The sequence below is a fragment of the Panthera pardus genome, unplaced genomic scaffold (assembly GCF_024362965.1).
Source record: "Panthera pardus isolate Hobbes unplaced genomic scaffold, ASM2436296v1 HiC_scaffold_11, whole genome shotgun sequence".
In the NCBI taxonomy this organism is placed as follows: domain Eukaryota; kingdom Metazoa; phylum Chordata; class Mammalia; order Carnivora; family Felidae; genus Panthera; species Panthera pardus.
Window position 1 is genome coordinate 81,331,416 of NW_026526666.1, and position 26,403 is coordinate 81,357,818.

Below are 26,403 nucleotides of genomic sequence, written 5' to 3' on the forward strand. Positions count from 1 at the left end.
TTATTTTTTCTTTGTTTAATCAGAATAATTTATTAATTCATCAGGCCACTGCATCCCAAAATAGGATTTGACCAGGTTTAAGAGATGTACATAACACCACCAAAAAAAAACAGAAAATAGTAAAAGATAAGGAAGTGAAAACAAAGCCAGACAAAATGAAGTCAGGGATCGATGCACAAATTGCTAACCAAAAGGGCCTGCTCAGTTTTTGGAACTGGATCTTGAACCTCTGAGCCTCCTGGTGGCCAAAATTTATCCCATTTTCATTTCACAGTCACTAAGATCAATCACCAATGTCTAGTTTTCATAAGAAATTAGTTGCTCAAGGAAAGTCCCTGGAGAAAATGCCGAGGATGTGCTGGAAGGGCTTAGCGTGACCTCCAGCCCGGCTTGCCTCACCTCCTCTGTTTCTGGGAAACTTCAGGAGTGGGGTTGGGTCAGGGGCTGCATATATGGTCGTGAACAAGTTTTTCCTTGTCGGCTGCTGTCTATAGGGGTATTCTCCTGCCCTGCCCACCCCCCTTCCCGGTGAAGTTGGAGTGAGGGTCTCAAAGCAGCTCCTCACCATCACCAGGACATGCCCTTGACCCTCATGCTCATCTCCATTGCCTCTAACTTTGCAGAAGCTTCTCTGTGGTCTGTGGATTCCCCAAAGAACTGAGGCCAGGCCATGTTCTACATTGAAGAAAGAAGGGGAGTCCTTTCCCCCGGGGTGTTATATTTGTCACTTGGCACCACAGTAGGGCTCCCTGAGCCCCGGTGACTCCCAAGAGATTCCAGTGCCAGTGGCTCGGTCACTGCTGCCCGAGGCTCCTCTCCTGCTTGGGCTCACATGAATCTGTAATGCTGATCCAGAACCAGCCTTAGAGGCACATTGTGTTTCCTTTTACTCCCTTCCTCACCCTCTAGGCGCCACCGTTATGGAGTCTTTTCCAACAATGAAAATGTGAAAAATAAATGTGACTTCAGAAAGTATTACATAGTAGCAGACAGGATCAGAATGGTTCCCATATCAAGGGAATCCCTCACCGCACCCTCATTAGAAACGTGATGTCTGTGTGGACCCTTATTCTACCTGTTCACTGTGTGTAGGTAAAATTGTTCAACTGGATCCTGCCCTTGCCCGTTCTGACACTCTTGACTCAGCTAAGTGGCTCTTAGAACAAAGCAGCTCTCAGCCTTGAGAAGCGGGGAGCCTGAGCCACACTGAGAAGAGTGGCCTCTTCCTCCGGGCAGCACAGGGCAGGGTCACCGGGCGCAGGCTCCTCCCAGGGTTCTGACAGGGACCGGGTGGGAAGTGCACCAGAGGGCAGTGAGGTCCCCAGCGTGGGGCGGGGAAGTAGAGGGAGGTGGAGATAGTTCCAGATTTGCCTCTAGTCAGAGTGACGGAAAAGATGGCGCTAAACACACGGTAGTGGTAGTGGTGATGTCGGGGGAGACAGCAGCAGGAGCCGTGGGAAGCAGCGGCTGCCCCCCTGGACTCCGGCACAACTCGAACCCCTCTCCTGCCAGGCCTTCCCTGACCTCGCACTACATGTAGCACGAGCCTCCAGTCGCAGCCTGGGCAGGGGTTCGACACTGGTGTCTGCTGCTCAGAGAGGACACTAAGGAGCATCGGAAGGAGAGGTGACATCAAGACTGAGAGAAGGGGATGCTTCACCACATTCATTCTGACCGTAGGCTCCACTGGAAGACTGCCCAGTGCTGGGGAACCAGGGCCCACTGGAAAATGCCCTTAGGAGGGAGAGCGTGTCTGGGGCCCTGAGTCTGTAGGAGTCTGACTGTGTGTGCCTCACCGGCGTTGTGTGAAGGAGGCTGCTTTGTGGGCCAGTGTGTACGTAACGTGCATGCCGAATGGACGGGCCCAGGCTGAAGATGGCTGCAAGGGGTCACAGTGCGTGGGGGGGAGGGGGGTCACGGGTGGCTAGAGAGGCCCCGGAGTCACTCAGGTTGGACTGGCAGGGAGGAGACCGGGCTCCTAAGAGGAGAGCCCAGGGCAGGAGACAGATCTGGAAGTCCCGGGCACGTACACACTGGGAAGCCAATGCCATCCGCAGCAGCCCCAGGACGGAAGTTCAGACAGCAGCCTGTGGCTTCGCACCACACCCACACCCACTCAGTACTTCAAAGCTCTGCACCCCCGTCCCCAAAGGGGGTTACCCTTCTCCACAAAGTGACTAAACACAAACTCCTTTTTGCAGCCTGGAGGCAGGGAGCTATCCCCGACCGGGGGTGCCGGAATGGGATAAAGCAGGGAGAACCCAGGGCACCCACAGGTCCTGACCGCTGCATTCTTCAGCATGTGAGGACCCGACTGCCTCACGCTCCTTCTCACAGGATGAAATTGTGCCATGCAGCTGGGCTGCAGGACAGCATTCAGTGCCCTCTCAGTGGGAGCACACCAACTCCTCCCACCTCCCCCCCCGATCAGCCATGGCATGGCCATCAGAAACACAGCTTCCGCCAACAGGGAAAGGCCCGGGGAGGCAAAACTAGAGGCCCAAGTTCCTATAAGGCTTAACGTTCAGTTCATCCAAGTCTAACCTGAGCAGGACTGACTCCCTGAGGAAAGGGAAATTCTTAAACCCCATTTCCTTCCCCAAAGCAGTATCTCATGGGGAGAAACATCACTGTGGTTACAGGTCGCCCCTGTCTCAACCCCCTGTATCTCTCACCCATATTGTTGCAAAGATAGAAATCCACAGCAAGTGCTTTAATAATAGCTCAGCCTTGCTCAAAGCATTGCCAGTTCAGACCATCCCAGGCCCTCTGCTCTTTAGGGATTCTCGGTTTCCCTATTTGCTAAAAGGAGAATTCATAAAGGAATTTTAGTAGGAAATGTGGTCCACAAAGTGCTTTGGGATCCTCACACCTGAGTTACCTGCCCTAATGCAGAAGGGGATTCAGGAGAATGGTCAGGAACACCTTAGGCTCCAGAGACAGATCTGGTTAAAGCCTGCCTCTGCCATTTTCAGATGCGCCACCAGGCAAGTTACTTGGCTTTCCCAAGCCTCGGCTCTCTCCTCTGGGAAATGGGGACACTATTAGTACCTCTCTCCCGGCACCACTGTGAGGAGGAGATGAGATGATGTGCACAAAGTGCTTAGCACGGAGCCTGCCAGAGTAAATGCTCAATAAATACCAGCTACTTTTGCTATTGTTAATAATTTATCAAGGACATCACTGAGGTTCCTCCTCTTTGCTGAGGTCATGGCGGTCTGCTTTAAGCCACTGATTCCCAATTATGCCCTCTCTCGCCAGTCTTAAAGCTCTCCTGTACGGACACACCCCAACCGAAATCCGCCACGTGAGAATTTGCTGATGTGTGCCAACAGAACACGTGTACCTGTGGACAGTGTGAAGGCACAGCGAGGTTTGGACTCACTGCTCAGGACCCCTGATGTACCTCTAAACTCCTACATGACCAGTTTGGCTCAAACACTGATCAAGTCCTCACGTGACAGCAAATATAAGGAGGGCCTGAGGATTGCACAGGGTTTTTTTACAGGAGAAAAACAAATTACACTTAAGAAAAGTGCCTTCAAATCCAGACCCTTAGCATCTGTAATTCACTTCCAAATAACCTGGATTAGGCCAAGATAACTTGCCTGGGTATACACCAAGCTTAAGAATTCGGAAAGCTCCTAGCACACATCTTACGCTCTGGGGAGATTTCAATATGCGTGTATCTCTTTGCTGTGACGGGGGGCGGGGGGCCTCCTACGATGCTTTCCCTCCTGCGTGGGTTCTCCGGTGGGCGCTGAAGTGGGAGCTATTGTTGAAGTCTTTGCCACACTCTGTGCACTTGTAGGGCTTCTCCCCAGTGTGGATTCTCTGGTGAATAATGAGACTGGAGCTCTGGTTAAAACATTTCCCACACTCTCTGCACTTGTAAGGCTTCTCTCCCGTGTGAATCCGCTGGTGAGTAATGAGGTTGGAACGGTCACGAAAGAACTTGCCACACTCAAAGCATTTGTAGGGTTTCTCTCCCGTGTGCACTCTCTGGTGCGTGATGAGCTTGGAGCGCTCACTGAAGCCCTTCCCACAGTCCACACATGTGTATGGCTTCTCCCCCGTGTGGGTTCGCTGGTGGTTAGCCAGCGTGGAGCTCTTACTGAAGTTCTTCCCACATTCAGCACATTCATACGGCTTCTCTCCCGTATGGATCCTTTGGTGACTGATGAGGGCAGAGCTCTTAGAGAAGGTTCTTCCACATTCAGGACACGGATACAGCTTTTCCCCTGAGCTGGTGCCGTGTGGGCCAGAATTCAAGTTCTTGCTGGCACTCTGAGGTTGTTCAAGAGATGTCTCTTCCGTAGAGTTCCCCCAGGGAGCACTGAAGGATGGGCTTTGGCCAAAGGTTTCCCCTGCCTCGCAGCAATGATCAGGATTGCCTCCCACGTGGATTCTCTGATGTTTCAGGAGGTTGGAGCTCTGGTTGAAGCTTTTCCAACATTGCCCACATTTATAGGGCTTTTCCCCTGTGTGGATTCTCTGGTGGGTGACAAGATTGGAGTGATCGCTAAAGCTTTTCCCACACTCAAGGCACCTGTAGGGCTTCTCTCCTGTGTGGATTCTCTGATGGGTATTGAGGTTGGAACGATCGCTAAAGCCTTTCCCACATTCAGGGCATTTGTAAGGCTTCTCGCCTGTGTGGATCCGCTGGTGGGCAATGAAGTGCGAGCTCCGACTGAAGCTTTTCACACATGTGTCACACTTGTAGGGTTTCTCTTCCAGGTACAGGCCTTGGTGGTCGATAAGTTTTTCTAAGTCATCTTCAGAAGAACATTCTTCCCACTGCTCCTGGGGGGGATTTCCCCACTGCCCTTCACCTCCACCTTCATTTTCACTGTCTTGCCCCCAGTCATGAGGGTGGCAAACATCCTCTCCAGTACATTTTGATAAGGCTCCAGGCAAATCCTCAAGAATATCTTGCTCTGAAATCTGGTCTTCGTCCTTATGCCTCATCTCAAAACCTGAAAATACACAGAAATGCAGTTTTCTTCGTTCATTAGTTAATATCTACTTATATATCTTATCTTGTGTCTTACAAATTTAGCTACAATGATATCCTATATTTTCTTTTTTTTTTTTATGTTTATTTTTGAGAGAGAGAGACTGTGTGAGCAGGGAGAGGGGCAGAGAGAGAGAGAGAGAGACAGAATCTGAAGCAGGCTCCAGGCTCTGAGCTGTCAGCACAGAGCCCGATGTGGGGCTCGAACTCACAGACTATGAGATCATGACCTGAGCTGAAGTCGGACGCTTAACCGACGGAGCCCCCAGGCGCCCCATATATCTTATATTTTCTATCTCACATCTTATGATGTGACTAACGTGAAACTGCTCAAGTTCCGGTGCATATATAAATGTGTGACCTGCAAAGCAGAGAACAGAGCCTGGAACATGGTGACCCTGCCAAGGGAGCCATGAGGCCCAGGCCACACACACAATCAGCTAGTCAGTCTCTCCGGCCAACTTCCCCATCCCTCTACTCAATAAGGAACACCTCCCTCTCCTAGTACATTCCATATAGCCTCTTATCATGAGAAATCGAATAAACTCTGTAATTTACCAAAAAATCCCAGTAAAATCAAGACCTGACTACCTCTCTCATTTGGGCAATTACACTAAGCAAATCACAAATGCTTTTCCTGGTCAATTCCACCCTCTCTTGTAGTTCAGAGGCAAATGATAATGATCCGGCCCCCTTAATCTCTCATGCCTGTGGATTTGGTGGACATCGAATTACTCCAGGCTTACCAGTGTCTGGGGTGTCTGGACACAGGGTGGGAGATTTGAGGCCAACTTCACCTGCCATCTCCTCCCAGGCCTCCTGGTCGTCAGCCTCAGTACTGCTCTGCCCAGACCTAGAGAGACTCGCTGCCTCCCTGAGGGTTCCCATGGCTCTGACCGCAGTCCGTGCCCTCATCAGTGAGTCCAGCTCCTCATAGAAGGGGCAGGTCCCTGGTGGGTGGCTGCTCTTGGCTTTCCGGTAGCTTCGAAGGAGGTTTTTGAATCTGTACCGACATTGCTCCAGTGTCCGCAGGAAGCCCTGTGCACACAGCCGCTCTGCAATGGCCCGGTAAACCTGGCTGTTCTGGTGGCACGTGCGAAGCTTTTCAGAGAATGGGGACTCACTGAGAATGGTCAGGAAGGCCTTGGTCTCCTCGTAGCCCCAGTGCACACCTGCTGTCGGGAGTGAAGAGTTCAGAACTGTGAGGCATAATGAGACTAGCCCAGGTCATCAGGGATCAGGGGCCCCCGTTCCAATACATGCCTAGAACACAGGCAACGGAGAAATTTCCCAGGCACCTGGGGCACCAGCAAAGAATATTCCCTTGCTTCTCAGGGGTGCGCCAGAGCCTCCCACCCCCACCCAATTCTAAGACCTTCCATTAACTCTTGAGTCTTAGTTGAAAAAGATATAGGTGGCCATATTATACCAGGTGACCCCACTTCTGGCTTCAGTTGACTGGTGTGGGGAAAGGCCTGTAATTGGGATCTAAGAGACTTTCTCTATATCCATTCAATACATATCCTCTAGTTTTATTTTATGAACTTTCTTCTGAACAAACAAGGGAACTGAGAGTCCCTAGACAGAAATGTAACTCAAATAATGTTACAAGAGCACCCAACTAAGGATGCCCTTTCCTCTTTTTGGAGGAATGAACAGGAAGTGTTCTGTTCTCAGTTCCTCAGCAGGTAAATGATGCAGCCTGGGGAGGCAGCATCATGGAGAGGAAAACTACATAAAGATGGAGGCAGGAACTCTGGGCTCTGATCCTGACTCTGCCCCTACCTCACTGTGTAACTTTACATAAGACATTCCATCTCTTGGGCTTCAGTGTTTTTCCACTTTTACAATGACGGGGTGTTTCTCAAACATCACTTGTTCACCTATATACTGTTATGATTTCTGTTATATATTAAAAACTTCACTCAGTATATTTCCTTACCTAAATTCACCGTAAAATCACAAGTTGATGTTCTCATGCACATTAAACTTAAAAGTACACTCGTGTGGGGCACCTGGGTGGCTCAGTCGGTTAGGCGTCCAACACTTGGTTTTGGCTCAGGGCATAATCTCATGGTTTCGTGGGTTTGAGCCCCACATCAGGCTCTGTGCTGGTGGCGTGGAGCCTGCTTGGGATTCTCTCTCTCACTCTCTCTGCCCCTACCCCAGTCACACTGTCTCTGTCCCTCTCAAAAAAAATAAACATTAAAAACTTAAAAAAAAAGGAACACTCGTGTAACACTATGACCATCCATACTCCTAGTGACACACTTTGGCAAATATAGTTGATGGGTTTGAACTGCACAGATTCACTTTTCATAGAACAGATTTTTTTATATATATAATACAGTAGTGTAAATGTATTTTCTTATGATATTAACAACACCTTTTCTCTAGCTTGCTTTATTGTAAGAATATACAATACATATAACATGTAAATACATGTTATTTATATTATCAGTAAGGCTTCTGGTCCATAGTTTGCTACCAATGGTCAAGTTTGTCGGGAGTCAAAAGTTGAATGTGCATCGATCAAACAAGCAGAGATCAATACTCCAGCCCTGCATTGTTCAAGGGTCAACTAATACTGAATTAGCTCTTTAAGGTCCCTTAAGTTTTTAAAAGTTTGCTTCTATAACTAAGAAAACTCATTCTAGGAAATTGATCATAGAAGGAAAGAGTAGGAGTTTGAGGACAATCTAAGGAACTTAACACCAGTGGCATCAATCTGGACTTGCGATCCAGTCTGTGCCCTGAACTCAGGGAGCAGAGGTTTGGCTGGTAGGAGAGTTGGAGTCAGGATCCACTAAACCCCCTTGTTCTTACCAATACGACTCTGGAACAGAGCTGGGCCCCCTGGAATCCTGGGCTCCTGGACAGACTCATCAGTGGCCAGGTCATCACCATTACAATCTTCTGCTGTCTCTTCAGGCTCCCAGCCCCCTTCCTCCTGTTCATCCATCTCTGCATCACTGTCCCCCAGCCTGGGGAGCACCACAGCCTCTCCTGGGCCATCGGTGGCTCTGATGGCCGTCCGCGCCCTCACCAGGGCCTCCAGCTCCTCATAGAAGGGGCAGGTCCCTGGTGGGTGGCTGCTCTTGGCTTTCCGGTAGTTCCGCAGGAGGTTTTTGACTCTGTAGCGACACTGCTCCAGTGTCCGCAGGAAGCCCCTTGCCCTCAGCCGCTCTGCAATGGCCCGGTAAACCTGGCGGTTCTGGTGACAAGTCCGGAGCTTTTCAGAGAAAGGAGACTCACTCAAAATTGCCAGAAAAGTCTTGGTCTCCTCATAGCCCCAGTGCACACCTGACACCTTCATGTCCTCCGTGTCCCATTGGTGTTGTTCCTCCCAGGCCCTGGAATCCCTCCAGGCCGATGCCTGGGCTGGTTTTGTTTGCTCATTATCCAAGGTATAATCTGCAGTGTTCCTCTTTCCAGAATTGATAAAGCTCGGACGCCAAAAGCCTGGTCCTTGCTCTCGCTGGCAGTTGATACCTGGTTTGGAAACTGGAGCCCCTAATAGAAAGAAAGAAAAGAAAAGATTAAGTACAAATGACACACTGAGCAGAGTGCTCGTCCAAACTGCCCCTGGAACGGAGCACTGCCGTGCACGCAGCTATTCAGACATTCCCATGCCAATTCCCGACATTAATTGACCAGTTTGCTCTGTTCATTTGCTTTCTTTGTTGTTGCTACGAAACATATCATACAAAGAGTGAGTGTTACTGGTCCACAGATGGGCACGTGGCCTAAACTAGCCCAAGCAGAATGAATTTAATGGCTGGAGGAAAGGTTTCCCTCTCTCTCACTCATTCACTGTGCGTGTGTGTGTGTGTGTGTGTGTGTGTGTGTGTGTGTGTGTGTAAGAGACAGGGAGAGAGACAGAGAGAGTCTCTCTCACTAGGAAACTTGTGAGCCCAACTGCCATTGGCATGTATCTTTTGATTATGACACATGATAACTTTAGTGCAAAGCTGACACTGAGGACGGCAGAGGAGAGAAAAAGAACCTAGGGTCTGCCGTGACACTGCGGAACCACTTTGTACTGTGATTGGAGCATGTCCTCCTCTCAACGTCCAAAAACGTGAGAAAATATATTTCCTTATTTTTTAAAACACTTTGCAATGTCTAAAGAAAGGACTGCTGTCCCAACAGCTCCCAGCCCTAACAAAACAGGAAGCCTTATCACAATCCCAGACTTTAGCCTCTACTACAAAGCTAAAATCATCAAGACAGCATGGTATTGGCACAAAAACAGACACATAGACCAATGGAATAGAATAGAAACCCCAGAACTAGACCCACAAACGTATGGCCAACTAATCTTTGACAAAGCAGGAAAGACTATCCAATGGAAAAAAGACAGTCTCTTTAACAAATGGTGTTGGGAGAACTGGACAGCAACATGCAGAAGGATGAAACTAGACCACTTTCTTACACCATTCACAAAAATAAAGGACCTGAATGTGAGACAGGAAAGCATCAAAACCCTAGAGGAGAAAGCAGGGAAAAACCTTTCTGACCTCAGCCACAGCAATTTCTTACTTGACACATCTCCAAAGGCAAGGGAATTAAAAGCAAAAATGAACTATTGGGACCTCATGAAGATAAAAAGCTTCTGCACTGCAAAGGAAACAACCAACAAAACTAAAAGGCAACCAACGGAATGGGAAAAGATATTTGCAAATGACATATCAGACAAAGGGCTAGTATCCAAAATCTATAAAGAACTCACCAAACTCCACACCCAAAAAACAAATAATCCAGTGAAGAAATGGGCAGAAAACATGAATAGACACTTCTCTAAAGAAGACATCCAGATGGCCAACAGGCACATGAAAAGATGCTCAACATCACTCCTCATCAGGGAAATAAAAATCAAAACCCACTGAGATATCACCTCACGCCAGTCAGAGTGGCTAAAATAAACGAATCAGGAGACTATAGATGCTGGAGAGGATGTGGAGAAACGGGAACCCTCTTACACTGTTGGTGGGAATGCAAACTGATGCAGCTGCTCTGGAAAACAGTGTAGAGGTTCCTCAAAAAATTAAAAATAGATCTACCCTATGACCCAGCAATAGCACTACTAGGAATTTACCCAAGGGATACAGGAGTGCTGATGCTTAGGGGCACTTATACCCCAATGTTTACAGCAGCACTTTCAGCAATGGCTAAACTATGGAAAGAGCCTAAATGTCCATCAACTGATGAATGGATAAAGTGTGGTTTATATACACAATGGAATACTACTTGGCAATGAGAAAGAATGAAATTTGGCCATTTGTAGCAACATGGATGGAACTGGAGGGTGTTATGCTAAGTGAAATAAGGCATACAGAGGAAGACAGATACCATACGTTTTCACTCTTATGTGGATCCTGAGAAACTTAACAGAAGACTATGGGGGAAGGGAAAGAAAAAATAAAAGAGAGGGAGGGAGCCAAACCATAAGAGACTCTTAAAAACTGAAAATAAACTGGGGCACCTGGGTGGCTCAGTCAGTTGGGCGTCCGACTTTGGCTCAGGTCATGATCTCACGGTCCATGGGTTTGAGCTCCATGACAGGCTCTGTGCTGACAGCTCAGAGCCTGGAGCCTGCTTCAGATTCTGTGTCTCCCTCTCTCTCTGCCCCTCCCCTGCTCAAGCTCTGTCTCTGTCTCTCTCAAAAATAAATAAACATTAAAAAAAATTTTTTTTTAAAAACTGAAAATAAACTGAAGGTTGATGGGGGGTGGGAGGGAGGAGAAAGTGGGTGATGGGTATTGAGGAGGACACCTGTTGGGATGGGCACTGGGTGTTGTATGGAAACCAATTTGACAATAAATTTCATATTAAAAAAAAAAAAAAACAGGAAGCCTTTCATTAAAATAAATATTCAAGGTCAGGTGCCTGGGTGGCTCAGTCAGTTAAGCATCTGACTTCGGCTCAGGTCATGACCTCACAGTTCGTGAGTTCGAGCCCCACATCAGGCTCCATGCTGACAGCTCACAGCCCAGAGCCTGCTTCAGATTCTGTGTCTCCCTCTCTCTCTGTCCCTCCCCTGCTTGTGCTCTGTCTCTCTCTCTCTCTCTTTCAAAAATAAATAAACATTTAAAAAATTTGTAATAAATAAATATTCAAGGAAAACTAGATGAAAAAGAGTTGAGAGCTAAAAGAAACTTAAGGATTACCCGGTTCAACACTTCCCAAAGTTTGTCCTGCTGAACACTATCTTCCCAAGATATCATGGTTTATGTAAAAAAGGAGTTATGCTGTCAGGCAAGGCGCCCACAAGCTTCCCATGTCTCCCCTCACCGACAGGAGGCGGGCCTATCACTGTCTCTTCCACTTTATCCCTCTCTCATGTCTAACCCATCATTCTGACCCAAGCTCCCCAGGGAAACGGTTCATGTTTGTTTAGCTCCCGTGGAGACGCACTTACGAAAACAGGAGTTGGTGCTGGCCGTGTGGGTTTTTGAGCCCCGTGACGTTTACTTCTCACTGTGGTTTAGTACATCAGTCTCATGGGCTCAGCTCACTGGGGGCTGCCCCTTGGAGATGGACCCTGTTTGATGCTGCCAAGACTGGATTTCTGAGACAGCCCCAGGAGCATGCTGAGTGTACCGAGGAAATGAGGAAACGACCCCCAGAGGGCAGGCCCTCGGAAGCCAGCCGCCAGCCTCTATCCGGGCAGACCCCACGCCCCATGCTCCACCCCTGCCACCAGTGCTGTGGCCACAGAGCGCATGTGTTCTTCCTGTGTCTGAAGCTCCAGACTTCGCAGAGCCCCAAGTCTTAAGGGAGTGATGAAACAGCCTCTGGGAACTGAGTGTACCAGAAACCCGACAACATCCTCCTGAGAGGGCACGGTTTCCTTACCCAGGGACACGCCGTTCCCACAGCTGTCTCCTGGGGGGTCCTTGCAGAACTCCTTCTCAGCGTGTTTGCTGGGGCCCAGGGCTTCCTGTGAGATGTACAAGACAAGGACCTCAGTTGGAAATGGCCTGGCAACGCGACCAGGCCCCGGGAAAGATAACGGACGCAGGGATACCATGTGTGAGGCCAGTGTCATAAGGAGCAGCATGACCGTGGAGAGGCCAGCAGACTGGGGGCCAAGGGCAGAGGCTAATACCCCAGGACATATGTCCTTCTGCTGAGGGCAGGCCACAGAGTGAGGAGAGGGGCACAGGCGCAAGGGCACAGGAGGAGTAAGGACAGGAAGGAAGGGACAAACAGCAGCTTACCTGGGACTCAGCAGTCACCTCCCAATCTCCAACACGCCCCGTCTTTGGGAGAGTAGGGACTCGGGGAGTGAGGACAGCTGAGGAGAAGAAGAAGTCTCCTAAACCCAAGCTCTGGTTCCCAAGAAACCGCCCCTCCCGGGTCCAGCTTTCCAGATGCCATGCTTGCATCAAGCTGGGACTGTCCTGGTATCCCGGGCAGATATCCCCTTTTACTTCCATCCTAGAGCGTCTGGCTCCTAAGCTGCCTCGAGAGATGGGCCGTGTGTAAGATGCCACCTCGCACTCCTATGATCACCACGTGACCCCGGCCCTGGCCTGAACTGGCTGCATGACTCCGTGGGGCGCCAACAGCACTGGGCGCTTCCTCTCCTTGCACAGCGCTTACCTGCCTTCCTTCCCAGTGTGTCCATCAGACACCAATCCACCCCCCGTCTTGAATTCTGCACATCCCTACTCCCTGTGCACCCTTCCTTACCCCCTCTACCCCTCACCTCTCCTCCCAGACATTCCCTGATTCTTGGTACTCACCACTTTCTTTCAAGGGGTGTGGCACTATCTTGGTGTCTAGATGCTCGGGAAGGTCAGGGCATGAGTTCTTCACCCACTGCTTCTGGGACTGTCCCTCAGGCCAGTGATTCACTGGCTGCAGTGGACAGTGCTGAGATTCCTGCATTGCCTTTAAGGACCCAGTCTCTTCTGCACACAAGGCCAATTCCTACACAGACAGTCAAAATTCCCAATGGTCAGTTCAGTAAGACCAATTACGGTAGGGCAGGGAACGTTCCGTGGAGTACAGCTGTGGTCCAGAGGTTAACAGACTCTTTTTAAGATCCAAAGATGACTCAAAGTATGACAGCAAAGCCATGAGACTGACATTAGTCAACAGACCAGCGCTTATACCACCAAATGACTAATGTTTTGTTCAACACAGGGAAGCTATACAAGCATCTCAATGAGGCTGCTACTGTTCCAAACATTTTTGAATCATAAAGAGATAAATCATGTAAAATTTTCATGACATTAAAAACTAATCTCTAAACATCAAAAGTCGATTCATTTTTAAGTTATCAAAAAAAGATAAAAGTTAGCCAGGTATACATTAAACGACAAAAGGAAACATAAAAACAGATACACCAGTAACTGGATATAATTGCTCTAAATATTCCTGCTGAAAGGCATGGAAAATTCAAAAGTAAATGTAAGAAAAAGGAGAGACAAACAACTACAAATGGAATTTTAAAATGTAATAAAAGTATGTGCTGCTTTAGAAAGTCTTATCTACTCTTCAAACACAAGGAGAAGCGAAGAGAAGGCACTATAACTCGAAAGGAAAGTAGAAGTGGCTACTTAAATTCAAGGTCAGGCGAACGAGTACTCAGAGATACAGGGCATGTATATAATAAAAGGGAATAACCAATTAAGAGAGGACAGTACCCACTCAGCATTACCAATCATAAAGCTCATTTCTTATCTGTCATTTGGTTCCAAACTGAGAGATGGAAGAGATGTTATTTCCTGGCCCTAAAACCCCAACAATGGAACAACCTCACTGCATTATAGAAACTTAAAAAAATGTGTTTTAATTTTTTCAAGAGGTAATTTTCAATGCTCACCTGGTTCAAAAATAGAAAATATAAAGGTACATTTGGTGAAAATACCCCATCCCTACCCTGTCCCTGTCCCATCTGCCCAGTGTCTTCCTTCTCCCTACTCTTCCCCACAGGTGACTACTGTTCCGCATCCTTTCAGTTCTTTATACACAAGCATCTATGAATATAGACTCTTACTTCTTCCCTATTTTACAAAAGGTAGCAATTATATACATTGCTCTGAGTCTTATTTTTTGACTCAAAATATTAACATCCACCTTCAGCAACTTAATGAGTTTGCCAAACTTCCAGAACTCCAAAAAACCTTTGGCTGATGGGAAAACTCCAATCCTCACTCAAAGAGAGGGATGTTTATCCTTAAGATATACAGGTATGGGCCCAGAGCATAAAAATCCATTCCAAGTGAGGCCATCCACCAATGTCTTGTATGGCTCATAGGGAGCAAACATGTGCTTATCCGCATTCTACTGTGGTTATTTAAGGAAAAAAACAAATAAATCTCTTTGTTATAGTTACAATCTTACAATCTACAGAGCAACTGCAGGACTAGACTCCACAACAATCCTCACTCCCAGCTCTAGCTCCTCTAACTACTGCCACGCCTATGCAAAGGTTTTGATCCCGTAGATGGCAACTGTAGACAGAAAGAAGGAGATTCAAGTGACAAGGAGAAGGAAAAAACTGGTAGAATATTGGTTGGAGTAGGGATGAGTAAAGAATTCATCAAAAATGCCTGTGCACCACACAAAGCCTGCACATGGATGTTTATAGCAGTTCTACCCATAATTGCCAAAACTTGGAAGCATCCAAGATATCCTTCAGTAGGTAATAAACTGCAGTACATCTAGACAATGGAATGTTACTCAACACTGAAAAGAAATGTGCTATCAAACCATGCAGACATATGGAGGGACTTTAAATGCATACTCCTAAGTGAAAGAAGTCATTCTGAAAAGGCTACATACATACTGTATGATTCCGACTATATGACACTTTGGAAAAGGTGAAAGTATGAAGACAGCAAAAAAATCAATGGTTGCTAGGGGTTGGGGGAAGGGAAGGATAAATATGCAGAGCACAAAGGATTTTAGGGCAGTGAAACTATCTTGTATGAACTATAATGGTGAATACACGTTGTTATACATATGTCAAAATCCACAGCACGTACAACACCAAGAGTGACACCTAATGTAAACTATGGACTTTGGGTGATAAGGACGTGTCAAGGTAAGTTCATCGATCATGATCAACGTGCCACTCTGGTGGGGAATGATGTGCGTGCATGGGGACTGGAGGTACAGGAGCAACCTCTGCACTTTCTACTCAGTTTTGCTGTTAACCTAAAACTGCTCTAAAAAATAAAGTCTGTTTGTTTAAAAAGTGCCTCTGCAGGGGCACCTGGGTGGCTCAGCTGGTTAAGCAACCAACTGTGGCTCAGGTCATGATCTCACAGTTCATAGGTTCGAGCCCTGCATCAGGTTCTGCACCGACAGTGTGGAGCCTGCTCAAGATTTTCTCTCTGCCCCTCCCCAACTCATGCTTTCTCTCTCTCTCAAAATAAACAAATAAACTTAAAAAATATATTTTAAAAAAATGCCTATGCACCTAATGGGGAGAGGGTTGCTGCAACAGGGTGACGACGGAGTCAGCAAGCCAAAACCCACCCAAGAGCACAGCTGAGAGGTCTCTTTAAGGAAAATATCTTGGAGGTCATTTAGCCCAGCAGCGCTGCCTTTTCCAGGTGGTTCTCTCTGAGGAACGGAGTTAGCATACTTCATTCCATTAGTAAGACTTGGAAAAGTCTTCCTTGCAAAAAATGTAACTGAGTCAGGTACTTTGCAATGTAAGATCACAAGCATATATGTGGGGGCAGGGGAGCTCCTTTGCTACTTATCCATTTGTTTTGACATCTGTGAGCACTCAGGAGCAGGTAGAAAGTTAAAAAATAAAAATAAAAGTCACAGGAAAATAATACATGATAGAGCACATTCCATTACCTGTTTTTTGGTTTTTTTTTCAATTTTAGAAGCAATTCAACCTCTGCTCAGCTCACAAGGGTATAGTTTGAGAACTTTTGGTCTAGTCCAACCCTCTCATTTTACAGATAAAGAGTCATTAAGACCTTGATTTAAATCAATTCTCAATTAACTCAATTCTGGGTCTCAAGTTCATTTGTTTTTTCACTGCCACTTAAGACGAATAGATGGTTTCTTTAAAAGAAATAATACGGGAGGGTGGGGTGGTATATTAAAATAAGGTACACTCTCTCATACTTAGTTCTATAACTTTAAATCATATGTTTTCTGTGTCTTCAATCAGTTTGTAAAAGAATCCAAAAAGCAGAGGCACGCATGTGGCTCAGTCGATTAAGCATCCGACTTTAGATCAGGTCATGATCTCACGGTTCGTGAGTTCAACCCCACGTCCGGCTCTGTGCTGACAGTTTAGAGCCTGGAGCCTGCTTCCGATTCTGGGTCTCCCTCTCTTTCTGCCCCTCCCCCATCCATTCTCTCTCTCTCTCTCTCTCTCTCTCTCTCAAAAATAAACATTAAAAAATTAAAAAGAATCCAAAAAGCAAACCCACGGACGATAAACCTTTCTTCCCCCAATCTCACATCTGTACAGAGCTTCACCTTTTATGATGCACAGAAAACCCCTGCCATTTGCAAGGGATCTTCTCAATCTATAATTTCCCCCAACAACATATCATTAAATATAACATCACAAAAATTACTGACCGTGTAACAAGGGGAAGGAACAGGGGTATGTTGAGATGGAGGTTCTGGGTGGCTGGCTCAGCCCGCAGCCAGTTCAAGTACTTGCTCTACATATGCCAGCTCCAAAAGCAGGATTCAAAAGTCGTGCCCTAGAAAAACTATAAATGATATCATGGGCCTTCAGTCTCTTGCAAATTGTTGAAACTATGAGTGTTAAATCCACGATGCTTTCACTTCCCTTATCTTGGCTCTACCACTTAAGTTATATGAATTTACACATGTCACTTACCTCTGAGTCTCTGTTTACCCACTTGAAAACCAGTGACATAACAGTACCTACCTCATCGGGCAGCTGTGCTGATTAGATGAGCAATACATACAGAAAGGTTAGAACGGTGTCTGACACACAGTGAGTGCTCAAGAAATGTCAGTTACTGTCTCATTTGAGCCTCATGCCTCAGAGGTATTTTAATTCCCATGGCTTACACATGAGGCATCTGTCGTGTACAGAAAGAACAATGAATTTGGAACCTCAGGATCTGGATTTAGGCTCTGGTTCGGACTCACTGCGCTTTGTGAGCCACCTGACTTTTTGGGCCTTAGTTTAGTGTATACGATGAGGAGGATAATGCTACTTCTGTCTACCTACCTACCTTACTGCCTTAAGCACCCAAAGAGATCACGTATGTAAAAAGGCTTTGTCACGTGTGAAACACAATACAAATCAACTGCACCGTGAATATGGTCCTGAAAGGCAGTTTAGGCAGTGGTTCTGAATGCTGGCTTCAGTGTCAGCCTGCCTGAATTCACATCCTGGCTCTACCGTCTAAAGCCGTGTGACCTTGAGCCAACTACCTGCTTTTCTCTGTCTCAGTTTCCTCATTGGTAATATCAGGGTAACGGTATCCATCTCATTAGACAGGATTAGGTGGAAAGCACAGAAGATAGTGTCTGTTACACAGCAGTGCTCAATAAATGTCAGTTGGTCGATGATAACAACAATTATTATTATTACTATGGTTTTGGCAATGATTAATCTAGTCATAGCCCCGCCGCCTCACCCTCTGTCCCGCAGCCTGGACCTCTCGGTGCCAATCCTCCACCAGGGCCACTGCCTCCTCACCACTCTCAGGGTGGCGCGCCTGCACCCAAGCCTGGACCTCCCTGGGTAGGATAGTCAGGAACTGCTCCAGCACCAGCAGCTCCAGGATCTGCTCTTTGAGGCGGATCTCTGGCCGCAGCCAGTGACAGCAAAGCGCCCAGAGCTGGCTGAAGGCCTCGTGGGGTCCGGCTGCATCCCTGTACCGGAACTGCCTGAAGCGCCGGCGGGAAGCCTCAGGGCCTGGGTCGAAGCCCTCCTCCCCAGGTTTGCTCTCTGGTCTCCATGAGTCCCCTTCCAGCTTTACAATAAGGAGTTCTTCGGGTTCCGGTCGGGGAGAGGCCCGGGCCCGGGCTTCCAGGGCCATGGTCATGGCCTGTTCCGGACACCTTGCTTCAGCTGGGCCGTCCTCGTTCAATGTCTTCCTGCATTTAAGGTGTGTACTTCCAAGGATTCCTGGGAGAGGTGATGCTCCCCAAGGCTCTGAAGGCAGAGGGACAAGGGACAACAGACAATGTGAGTAAGAGGACCCCGAACCTTCCACTGCCTTTGCACGGAGCAGGGCTACTCAGACAGGAATAGGGACAAGCAGGCAGACAGACCACAACCTGGCCCCCAAGCTGGCAGCCAGCACACGCTGGAGGAGGACAGTACAGCACGAAATCCTCTGTGATGTGCTGAACGCCGTGTTCTGGCATCGAGGCCTTCACAATCTGGCCCCAGCATGCCTTCCTTCCTCTACACATGCCCAGTCTAACCCTTCCTCAAGTTGGGTTCCAAATGTCACCCCCCTCCACAGGGCCTTTCTCTCCGGACCTTCAGCTTTCCTTTAAGGGTGCTCCCCTTGCAAAACCCCTCTCACTCTACATTCCCTCTTGGCCAACCCATCCATTTGGCATTTTTCACCATCTTGAAACTGATGACTCCCAAAGCTCCAGCCAGGACCCGCCTCCAGACCCCAAATCCAATCATCTACAGGACATTTCCCACTTGACTGTCTATTAGGCGCCTCAAACTCAGTGGGCCCCAAACTGAATTCATCATTTTCTCCTACAGACCCGTCCCTCTTCTGGAGCTCTCCATCCAGCCAAGGCACCACTTTCTATCAAGTTACCCATGCCAGGGGCACCTGGGTGGCTCAGTCGGTTAAGCATCCGACTTTGGCTCAGGTCATGATTTCATGGTCTGTGAGTTCAAGCCCCATGTCGGGCTCTGTGCGGACAGCTCAGAGCCTGGAGCCTGCTTCGGATTCTGTGTGTGTGTGTCTCTCTCTCTGCCCTTCCCCTGCTCATACTCTGTCTCTGTCTCTGTCTCTGTCTCTCTCTCTGTCTCTCTGTCTCAAAAATAAATAAACATTTAAAAATATTAAAAAAAAAAAAAAAGTTACCCATGCCAGAAACCCAGGGATCACCTTCCTTCAACATCCCCCATATCCAATTCATCACCAAGCTGTGCCTCCTGGCCTCCTAAGCATCTAGACCCCCAATGCTGCCACCTCAGGCCAGAGAGTCGCCATGCTTTTCATTGGATCAGCCTCCTAACTCATGTCCCTGCCTTCTCTCCTCTCACCCCAACCCAGAGTTCTTCGCACAACAACCAGACTGGCTCAAAATCTGACCAGGTCACTTCCTGCTGAACACCCTTGGGTGACCTCCCACATCCTTCACAATCAAGTGTGAACCTTGCCCAAGTCTATACCTCATCTCTTTACCATGTTCCACTGGTCAGGGCACTCCAGCCACACAGCTTGCTGCCCTTGGAACCCTCCTACATGCTGTGGACCATCTCCTTTAGGAAGTGTCCTCCCTTTCTTCACCTAGCTAGGTCTCAACGTCAATTGTACTCTTTCCAAGAGGCCCTCCCTGTGCCCTGAAACAAGATTCAATCCTTCCTATGCCACAAGCTTCCATGCCACCTACGTTTCTCTACCACAAATCTGATCATGCTCGATTATAATTATCTTACCCACTAGATCATAACCTGACCAGTACAGTGCTCAGCACACAGAGGCAGCGCTCGGTAAACAATCAGCTCAGTCAGACAACAGTCAGCTCATGATGGTGATGTGTCATGAAGCAAGGGTTATAACTAATCCCCTTCTGCACACACTAGATTTTTAAATGACCTTCTAGCTCATGTCAGAAGGAATTCTTTCCTCCTTTCTATTTCTATCTCTGTCACACTTGCCACTTTCTATGTTGTATTAGAGGGGAGTGTATGTGTGTGGCCCCAGAGAGATTACGGCCTCACTGAGGATGAGGAACATAGTTTACCCCTTCCCTCCTCCACCCCCACAACAAGCATGATGCTACACACAGGAGGCTCTCCGAAAACACTTATTGAGTGGACAACTGGGATTGCTTCTTTGACACAAGGAAGACTCTGACAACACTTGTGCTGGGTGATCTGGAAAAATGAGCTCTTTGTGTCATTCCCAACAAATCTAGATGACATAAAAACACCCACTCAAAGGAAACTATCAGCTCCTTCCAAATGGGAATGACACAGCCAAATTAAGAGTGGAGAGGGGCTGGTATTTAGATTTTAGGCCATCTGACTGGACTCTCCAGGAACAAGGCAAGGGTGATGAAAAATAAAGACTTGTCCTAAAGACCTCTACATATTCAGGGAGGAACTACGAACACAACTCATGACCATCTGACAACTTCCTGCTTGTCCCTCAGCTACCAGGTCAATGTCACCTCATCTGTTAAGAATTCCTTAACATGCCTTTGTCATGCCCTGCCCCATTCCCTGCTTTCCCAGAATCACTTCTCCAGTCCTGTATTCCCAAAGCAATTGGCACATGCCTCTACTATAAAGTGGTATCCTACACTGTTGTAGTTACCTGTTCTTACCTCTGACCATTAAATTGTATTATTAGGGCCAGGACTCTATCTTACTCATTTCTATATCCATAATGCCTGATAAATAGCAGGGCCATTGGAAGTGTTGTTGCCTTTAATTAAAATGGTAAATCCAGTATCTCGAAAGCCTATTGGGCTATGGAAAGTCCATCATTTATATTAAGCTAAAGAATGAACTTTTCATGAAATTTCTTTTTTAGTCACAGCCTTAATCACGCACTAGTCCAAAAGCATTTGTGTCACTCTCTCACACAAGGACTAATTCACCAGTCATTTACAGAGTTCCACTATGTACCTGCACTGTACTGGTATCTACACAGCCAACAGTAACTGGGAAAGACGGTTTGTACCTTCATGAAAGTTACTTTCTAATGAGAGAGACCGTCAATGAGCAAGCAAAGAAGTTTGTGCTCCTGCACAGAGAGACTAACACTACAACAAAATAGGCAATTAGTAGTCCCACCAGTCCCAAAGCCAAGAGCCACAGATAATAGGTATTTTCTTCTGGGAAGACTTGAAAGTTCAAGGGTTAGTTTCCAATACAAATCTGACATTTGCAAATGACATATCAGATAAAGGGTTAGTATCCAAAATCTATTAAGGACTTATCAAACTCAATACCCAAAAAACAAATAATCCAGTGAAGAAATGGGCAAAAGGCATGAACAGACACTTTTCCAAAGAAGACATCCAGATGGCTAAAGAACACATGAAAAGATGTTCAGCATCAATCATCATCAGGGAAATACAAATCAAAACCACAATGAGATACCACCTCACACCTGTCAGAATGGCTAACATTAACAACTCAGGCAACAACAGATGTTGGCAAGGATGCGGAGAAAGAGGAACTCTTTTGTATTGCCAGTGGGAATGTAAACTGGTGCAGCCACTCTAGAAAACAGTATGGAAGTTCCTCAAAAAATTAAACACAGAACTACCCTATGATCCAACAATTGCAATACTAGGTATTTATCCAAAGGATACAAAATATCCTTTGTATCCTTTCAAAGGGGCACATGCACCCCAATGTTTATAGCAGGACTATCAACAATAGCCAAAGTGCCCAAATGTCCATCGACTGATGAATGGATAAAGAAGATGTAGTATACATATACAAAGGAATATTACTCCATGATCAAAAAGAATGAAATCTTACCATTTGCAACAACATGGATAGAACTAGAGTGGATTATGCTAAGTGAAATAAGTCAGTCAGAGAAAGGCAAATATCATGATTTCACTCGTATGTGGAATTAAGAAACAAAACAGATGAACACAGGGGAAGGGAAGCAAAAATAAGATAAAAACAGAGAGGTAGACAAACCATAAGAGACTCTTAAATACAGAGAACAAACTGAGGGTTGCTGGTGGGGTGTTGGATGGGGAGTATGGGCTAAATGGGTGATGGGCATTAAGGTGGGCACTTATTGAGATGAGCACTGGGTGTTATATGTAAGTAATAAATCACTGAATTCTATCCCTGAAATCATTACTACGCTATATGTTAACTAACTTGCACATACATACATATATGTATGTGTGTGTGTGTGTGTGTGTGTGTGTGTGTGTGTGTATATATATAAAACAAATACAAATCTGAAAGCTTTTCCTGCTACTCTCTTAGATAGGAATTGCAGCCTATCCCCAGAGGGAGATCAATACAGTCAGCAAATGGCAGGGCGACTTTACACAGAGCTGGGAGAAAGAAAGGACAAGGGCATCCCTCAGTCCTAAGATGACCAAGAATGTCAGGGCCACACCAGGATCAACAATCTCAAAGAGTACCCATCTCCTGAGTGCCCATGAGGTGCCAGGTCTGGTGCTACGTGCTCTACATTCACAATCTCACTGAATCCTCCTGGCAAGCAAGTCAAGCGTCCTTAGTGTGGAGTTGCACTACACTGATCTCTAACTTACGTGTATTACACTGCATGCAAACACCAGAAAGAGAGAAAAAAAAAAAAAAAGCACATAATTTAAATGGTGCAGCCAGTTCTGTTTGCTCTGTGTCTATTCCAGAATAAGCAGGATTTTCCTGGTCCCCAGGTTGGTCTGAATTCCCTCAAGCCTCTCTCTCCAGAGTATGAACCGAGTGTGCTTCATACAGCAGCGTCCCTAAACACAAGCCAACTCTTTCATCTGACATTCAAACAAGAAAACCCAGCTGCGCTGGTTAGCTTATTGAAAGACAGCATGTTGGTTTCTAAATGGCTCCTTGCCAAAGGATTTTCAAGCTGACTGTGATTTTGGGCTAAATGAGATTTCCCAAAGTCAGAGTGCTAACTTTAGAATAGAATTCTCCTATAAAGTATGAGTCCACTATATCCTCAATTTACATATAGGGATTTGAGCTTCTGTGAAGGGACTCACTTAAGGTCACACAACTAGGAAGCAGCAGAGTTGGGACTAAGCCAAGATACGTTCTTTCCAGTCATTTTTCTTAACCGCACCACATAGATTCCTCTAGGTCTGCCAATCACCCAAACCCCTGTGAAGACGGGAGGAGAGTGGAAAGAACATTAAGGCAGGAGGAAGCTAATCAGGGTTCCAGTTCCACTCCTGCCATTATTAGCTGTGTGACCCTGGACAGGTCATGTGGACTCTGCAGCTGCCAATCAAGACTGAAGCTTATAGGAGCACCTGTGATGGCTCAGTTGGTTGAGCGTCTGACTTCAGCTCAGGTCATGATCCCACGGTTCGTGGGTTCAAGCCCCACTTCAGGCTCTGTGCTGACAAGCTCAGAGCCTGGAGCTTTGGATTCTGTGTCTCCTCTCTCTGGCCCTTCCTCACTCGTGCTCTGGCTCTCTCTGTCTCTCAAAAATAAATAAATGTTAAAAAAAAAAAAAGTTAATAAAATAAATAAATAAAAGACTGCAGCTTACAGCTTGACTGTACTCAGCATTTGGCCCAGATTCCCCAATTAGTATGATGAGAATAGAGCAAAGGGGCAGGAAGACTCAAGTCAGTGGCTACAAATTTAAATGGCTACAGGGGCCAGGCAATGTAAATTGGTAAATGAGTGGAGCAGGGGCTGTGATGAACTACATAGCACCAGAGAGAACACTAGCCAAGTTCCCAGGCCGCCTACTTTTTTCCAAGAGAAGCTAGAACCCTGGCTTTTTAAATATTGGCAACCAACTCAAAAATCGTTTCAAATACCAGGACTAAATAGAGGATGATGATAGGCTTCTGTCATCATGGGCTGTCGTCACTTTACCACCTTTCAAGCTAAATACTCTGAAAGAGCTCTTCCACCATCTAGGAAGACCTAGAAAGCGTACTGATTCCCCTAAACAAGGAGGGATAGGTATTGACTGGGTCAGGATCCCTTTACAAATACAGGGAAGAAGCTAAGGGGCCTCCTGGCTCCTGGGGTATTGAGTATGGATGTGGACTTAAAAGCCCACCCACTGAACAGTGGGATGGTAAGAGAGCTGCCCCAGTCCCATGGGAAAGGCCAAGACTGGTCTGTGACTTCCAAAGAAGAATCTAGGAGCCCCCAAAGGCTAGCCAGTGTATTTGGCTGATGGTCCAGGCTACTGCTTAAACATTTAAGGGTTTAAACCAGGGAGAGCAAATAGGCTTCATGTAAAGCACCAACTTCAGTCACTGTGCTAAGGACAGAGTCCTTAGCATTGTCCGTGTCAATATCTGAATCCCATGTCAATATGTGTTGCCACTAATTAGCTATGACCACCAGACACAGGAAGAAAAAGTGGTACCACACATTCTATGTATTTGCCATCCCTGGCTTAAACTCCCATTGGTATTGAATCAGCATCCAGCAAAGACAGCCCTGACAGGCAGGAAAAGACTAAAGCCTCATGTCCTTAGAAATCCACTGGAAGAAGCAGTCTTTAAGACTGGCATAAAAGGGGCGCCTGGGTGGCTCAGCCGGTTGAGCGTCCAACTTCGGCTCACGTCATGATCTCACAGCTTGTCAGTTTGAGCCCCACATCAGGCTCTGTGCCAACAGCTCAGAGCCTGGAGCCTGCTTCAGATTCTATGTCTCCTTCTCTCTCTGCCCCTCCCCTGCTCACGCTCTGGCTCGCTCGCTCTCTCTCTCTCTCTTAAAATAAACAAACATAAGGGGCGCCTGGGTGGCTCAGTCGGTTAAGCGTCCGACTTCAGCTCAGGTCACGATCTCGCGGTCCATGAGTTCGAGCCCCGCATCGGGCTCTGGGCTGACGGCTCAGAGCCTGGAGCCTGCTTCCGATTCTGTGTCTCCCTCTCTCTCTGTCCCTCCCCCCGTTCATGCTCTGTCTCTCTCTGTCTCAAAAATAAATAAACGTTAAAAAAAAATTTTTTTCAAAATAAACAAACATTAAAAAATTAAAAAAAAACTGGTACAGCAAAGCTCACCCTGGATGGTCACTTTTCACACATTCATTAAGTATTTACCAATTTACATGATTTACATCAAGTATTTACTATCCTGGGCTGGGCAATGAAGAAATGGCGGTGACTCAGAAACTGTTCCTGTCCTAGATAAGCTTACAGTCTAGTGGAAGAGACCAAAAAAAAAAAAAAAAAAAAAAAAAAAAGTCACAGATAATTACGATCAAAAGTGGTAAAAGAGGTCTGTGAGAACTGGGGTTGGGGGCGGTGACTTAATCAGCTTAAGGTAAACTGAACAAAGTAACACTCAAGTTGGTTAGCTGGTTCTCCGAAGAATGGTTCTCTTGTCAGAGAACAGTGGGAAAAAGTGTACTCTAAGCAGAGAGAAGAGCATACATAATGGTGGAAAACCAAACAGCGTCCCCAAGAAACGGAAAAAAAACAAATAGCATGGGGTGCACAAGATTCGGCTGCAGAGGGAGTTTATGAAAAGTCTGGACTATCGGGCTAAGGTGTTTGGACTTAATTCTACAGGTGATGAGAAAGAAGGTTTTTAAGCAGAAGGCACAATCAGATTTGTGGGTTAAATAGGTGACGCTGACTACAATGTGTTTTTCCAGGCTGGGGAGGTGAAAAGATGAAAGCCTTGTGCAAAAACCCTGACCAGAAAAGGGGCAGATTCAGGACGCATAACAGAAACTGAAAGGTCTGAAGATCCCTGGCTGTGGAAGAATGCAAGAGGAACCAGAGCGCTAAAGTGGACGAAGGTGCCATTCACTTCCATCGGGCAGAAGGGAAGCGGGTGCTGATTTGGCGCAGAACACGATAGCCAGTCCCACCTACTGGGTTCCAGAGGTCACAACCATTAGAGGAAGTGTAAGGGGATATCAGATTTGCTACGTCTGTCGAGGCGGGAGAGTAGAGGCTGGAACACCATTTTTAAGGTCGGGCTTCAAGCTCCGGCCTTTTTCTCTTCATCTTGCCAGGGCCCAAGAACCGTCTATGCTTCCCTCTGTGATTTCCAGACCCTTCTAGGACTCTGCTACCTCCAGAACCTCTCTCTGTCTTCTCACCTACATACCTTTCTAGAACCGTCTTCGCTCCCAGGGCCTTCTATCTCCCTCCTCATCCCCGACCCCTCTATGACCCTTCCCATCTCCGGACGCTCCATCCTCTGGCCGCCCCTCACCCTCACCCCCCGCCCGCCAAGAAAAGCTGCTTTCTCCCCTCTCACCTTCCCTGGCCCTCTAGGACACCACCACCTCCTAAGCTTCCAGCCCAGAGCCTGAGTCTCAGCTGCCCCCGCCCCACCACCCGGACTCACCCACCGAGACACCCACTTCACAACAGGGCGGAAGTGCTCCGGGGTTCGCGCAGGGAATGCTGGGACGCGGAGTCCGATCGGTGCCACCCGGGAAGGGAGCGTCTAAGACTGCAACTCCCAGAAGGCACCGCGCGAGCGCGAGCCTCCGTTGGCTGCCTTCCCGATATCCTCAGCCAATAAATGTGTCATCTGCTCCCGGTCCCGGGCA

The 26,403-nt window shown here is 47.2% G+C and overlaps 1 protein-coding gene across 7 annotated transcripts; it reads right to left on the reverse strand.

Moving 5' to 3' along the window:
• Window positions 1-26,303, reverse strand: ZSCAN20 (zinc finger and SCAN domain containing 20). Of its 7 annotated transcripts, none has more exons than XM_053897843.1 (9): window positions 26,196-26,245; window positions 23,174-23,340; window positions 17,626-18,146; window positions 12,766-12,952; window positions 12,238-12,314; window positions 11,873-11,957; window positions 7,841-8,527; window positions 5,761-6,189; window positions 1-4,976 (listed from the first exon to the last, which is right to left on the reverse strand). In XM_053897843.1, exons 3-9 carry the CDS (start codon window positions 18,034-18,036, stop codon window positions 3,721-3,723), a joined length of 3,132 nt encoding a protein of 1,043 aa, XP_053753818.1. In that variant the 5' UTR covers window positions 18,037-18,146; window positions 23,174-23,340; window positions 26,196-26,245; the 3' UTR covers window positions 1-3,720. The 7 variants fall into 7 exon arrangements, with proteins under 7 accessions (XP_053753818.1, XP_053753808.1, XP_053753830.1 ...); XM_053897833.1 differs by having other exon boundaries at window positions 23,174-23,336; window positions 26,196-26,238; XM_053897855.1 differs by lacking the exon at window positions 23,174-23,340 and having other exon boundaries at window positions 5,761-6,186; window positions 26,196-26,303.
• Window positions 26,304-26,403: the final 100 nt, after the last annotated feature.

What these genes read in the sequence shown, in the direction of transcription:
- ZSCAN20 (XM_053897830.1), bottom strand. Translation starts at nt 18,036, where the DNA reads ATGACCATGGCCCTGGAAGCCCGGGCCCGGGCCTCTCCCCGACCGGAA. An exon ending in TCCAGGCTGCGGGACAGAGG is followed by an intron (nt 12,953 to 17,625) that starts GTGAGGCGGCGG and finishes CTGTCTGTGTAG; the next exon opens with GAATTGGCCTTGTGTGCAGA. An exon ending in TCCAGACACCCCAGACACTG is followed by an intron (nt 4,977 to 5,760) that starts GTAAGCCTGGAG and finishes GTGTATTTTCAG; the next exon opens with GTTTTGAGATGAGGCATAAG.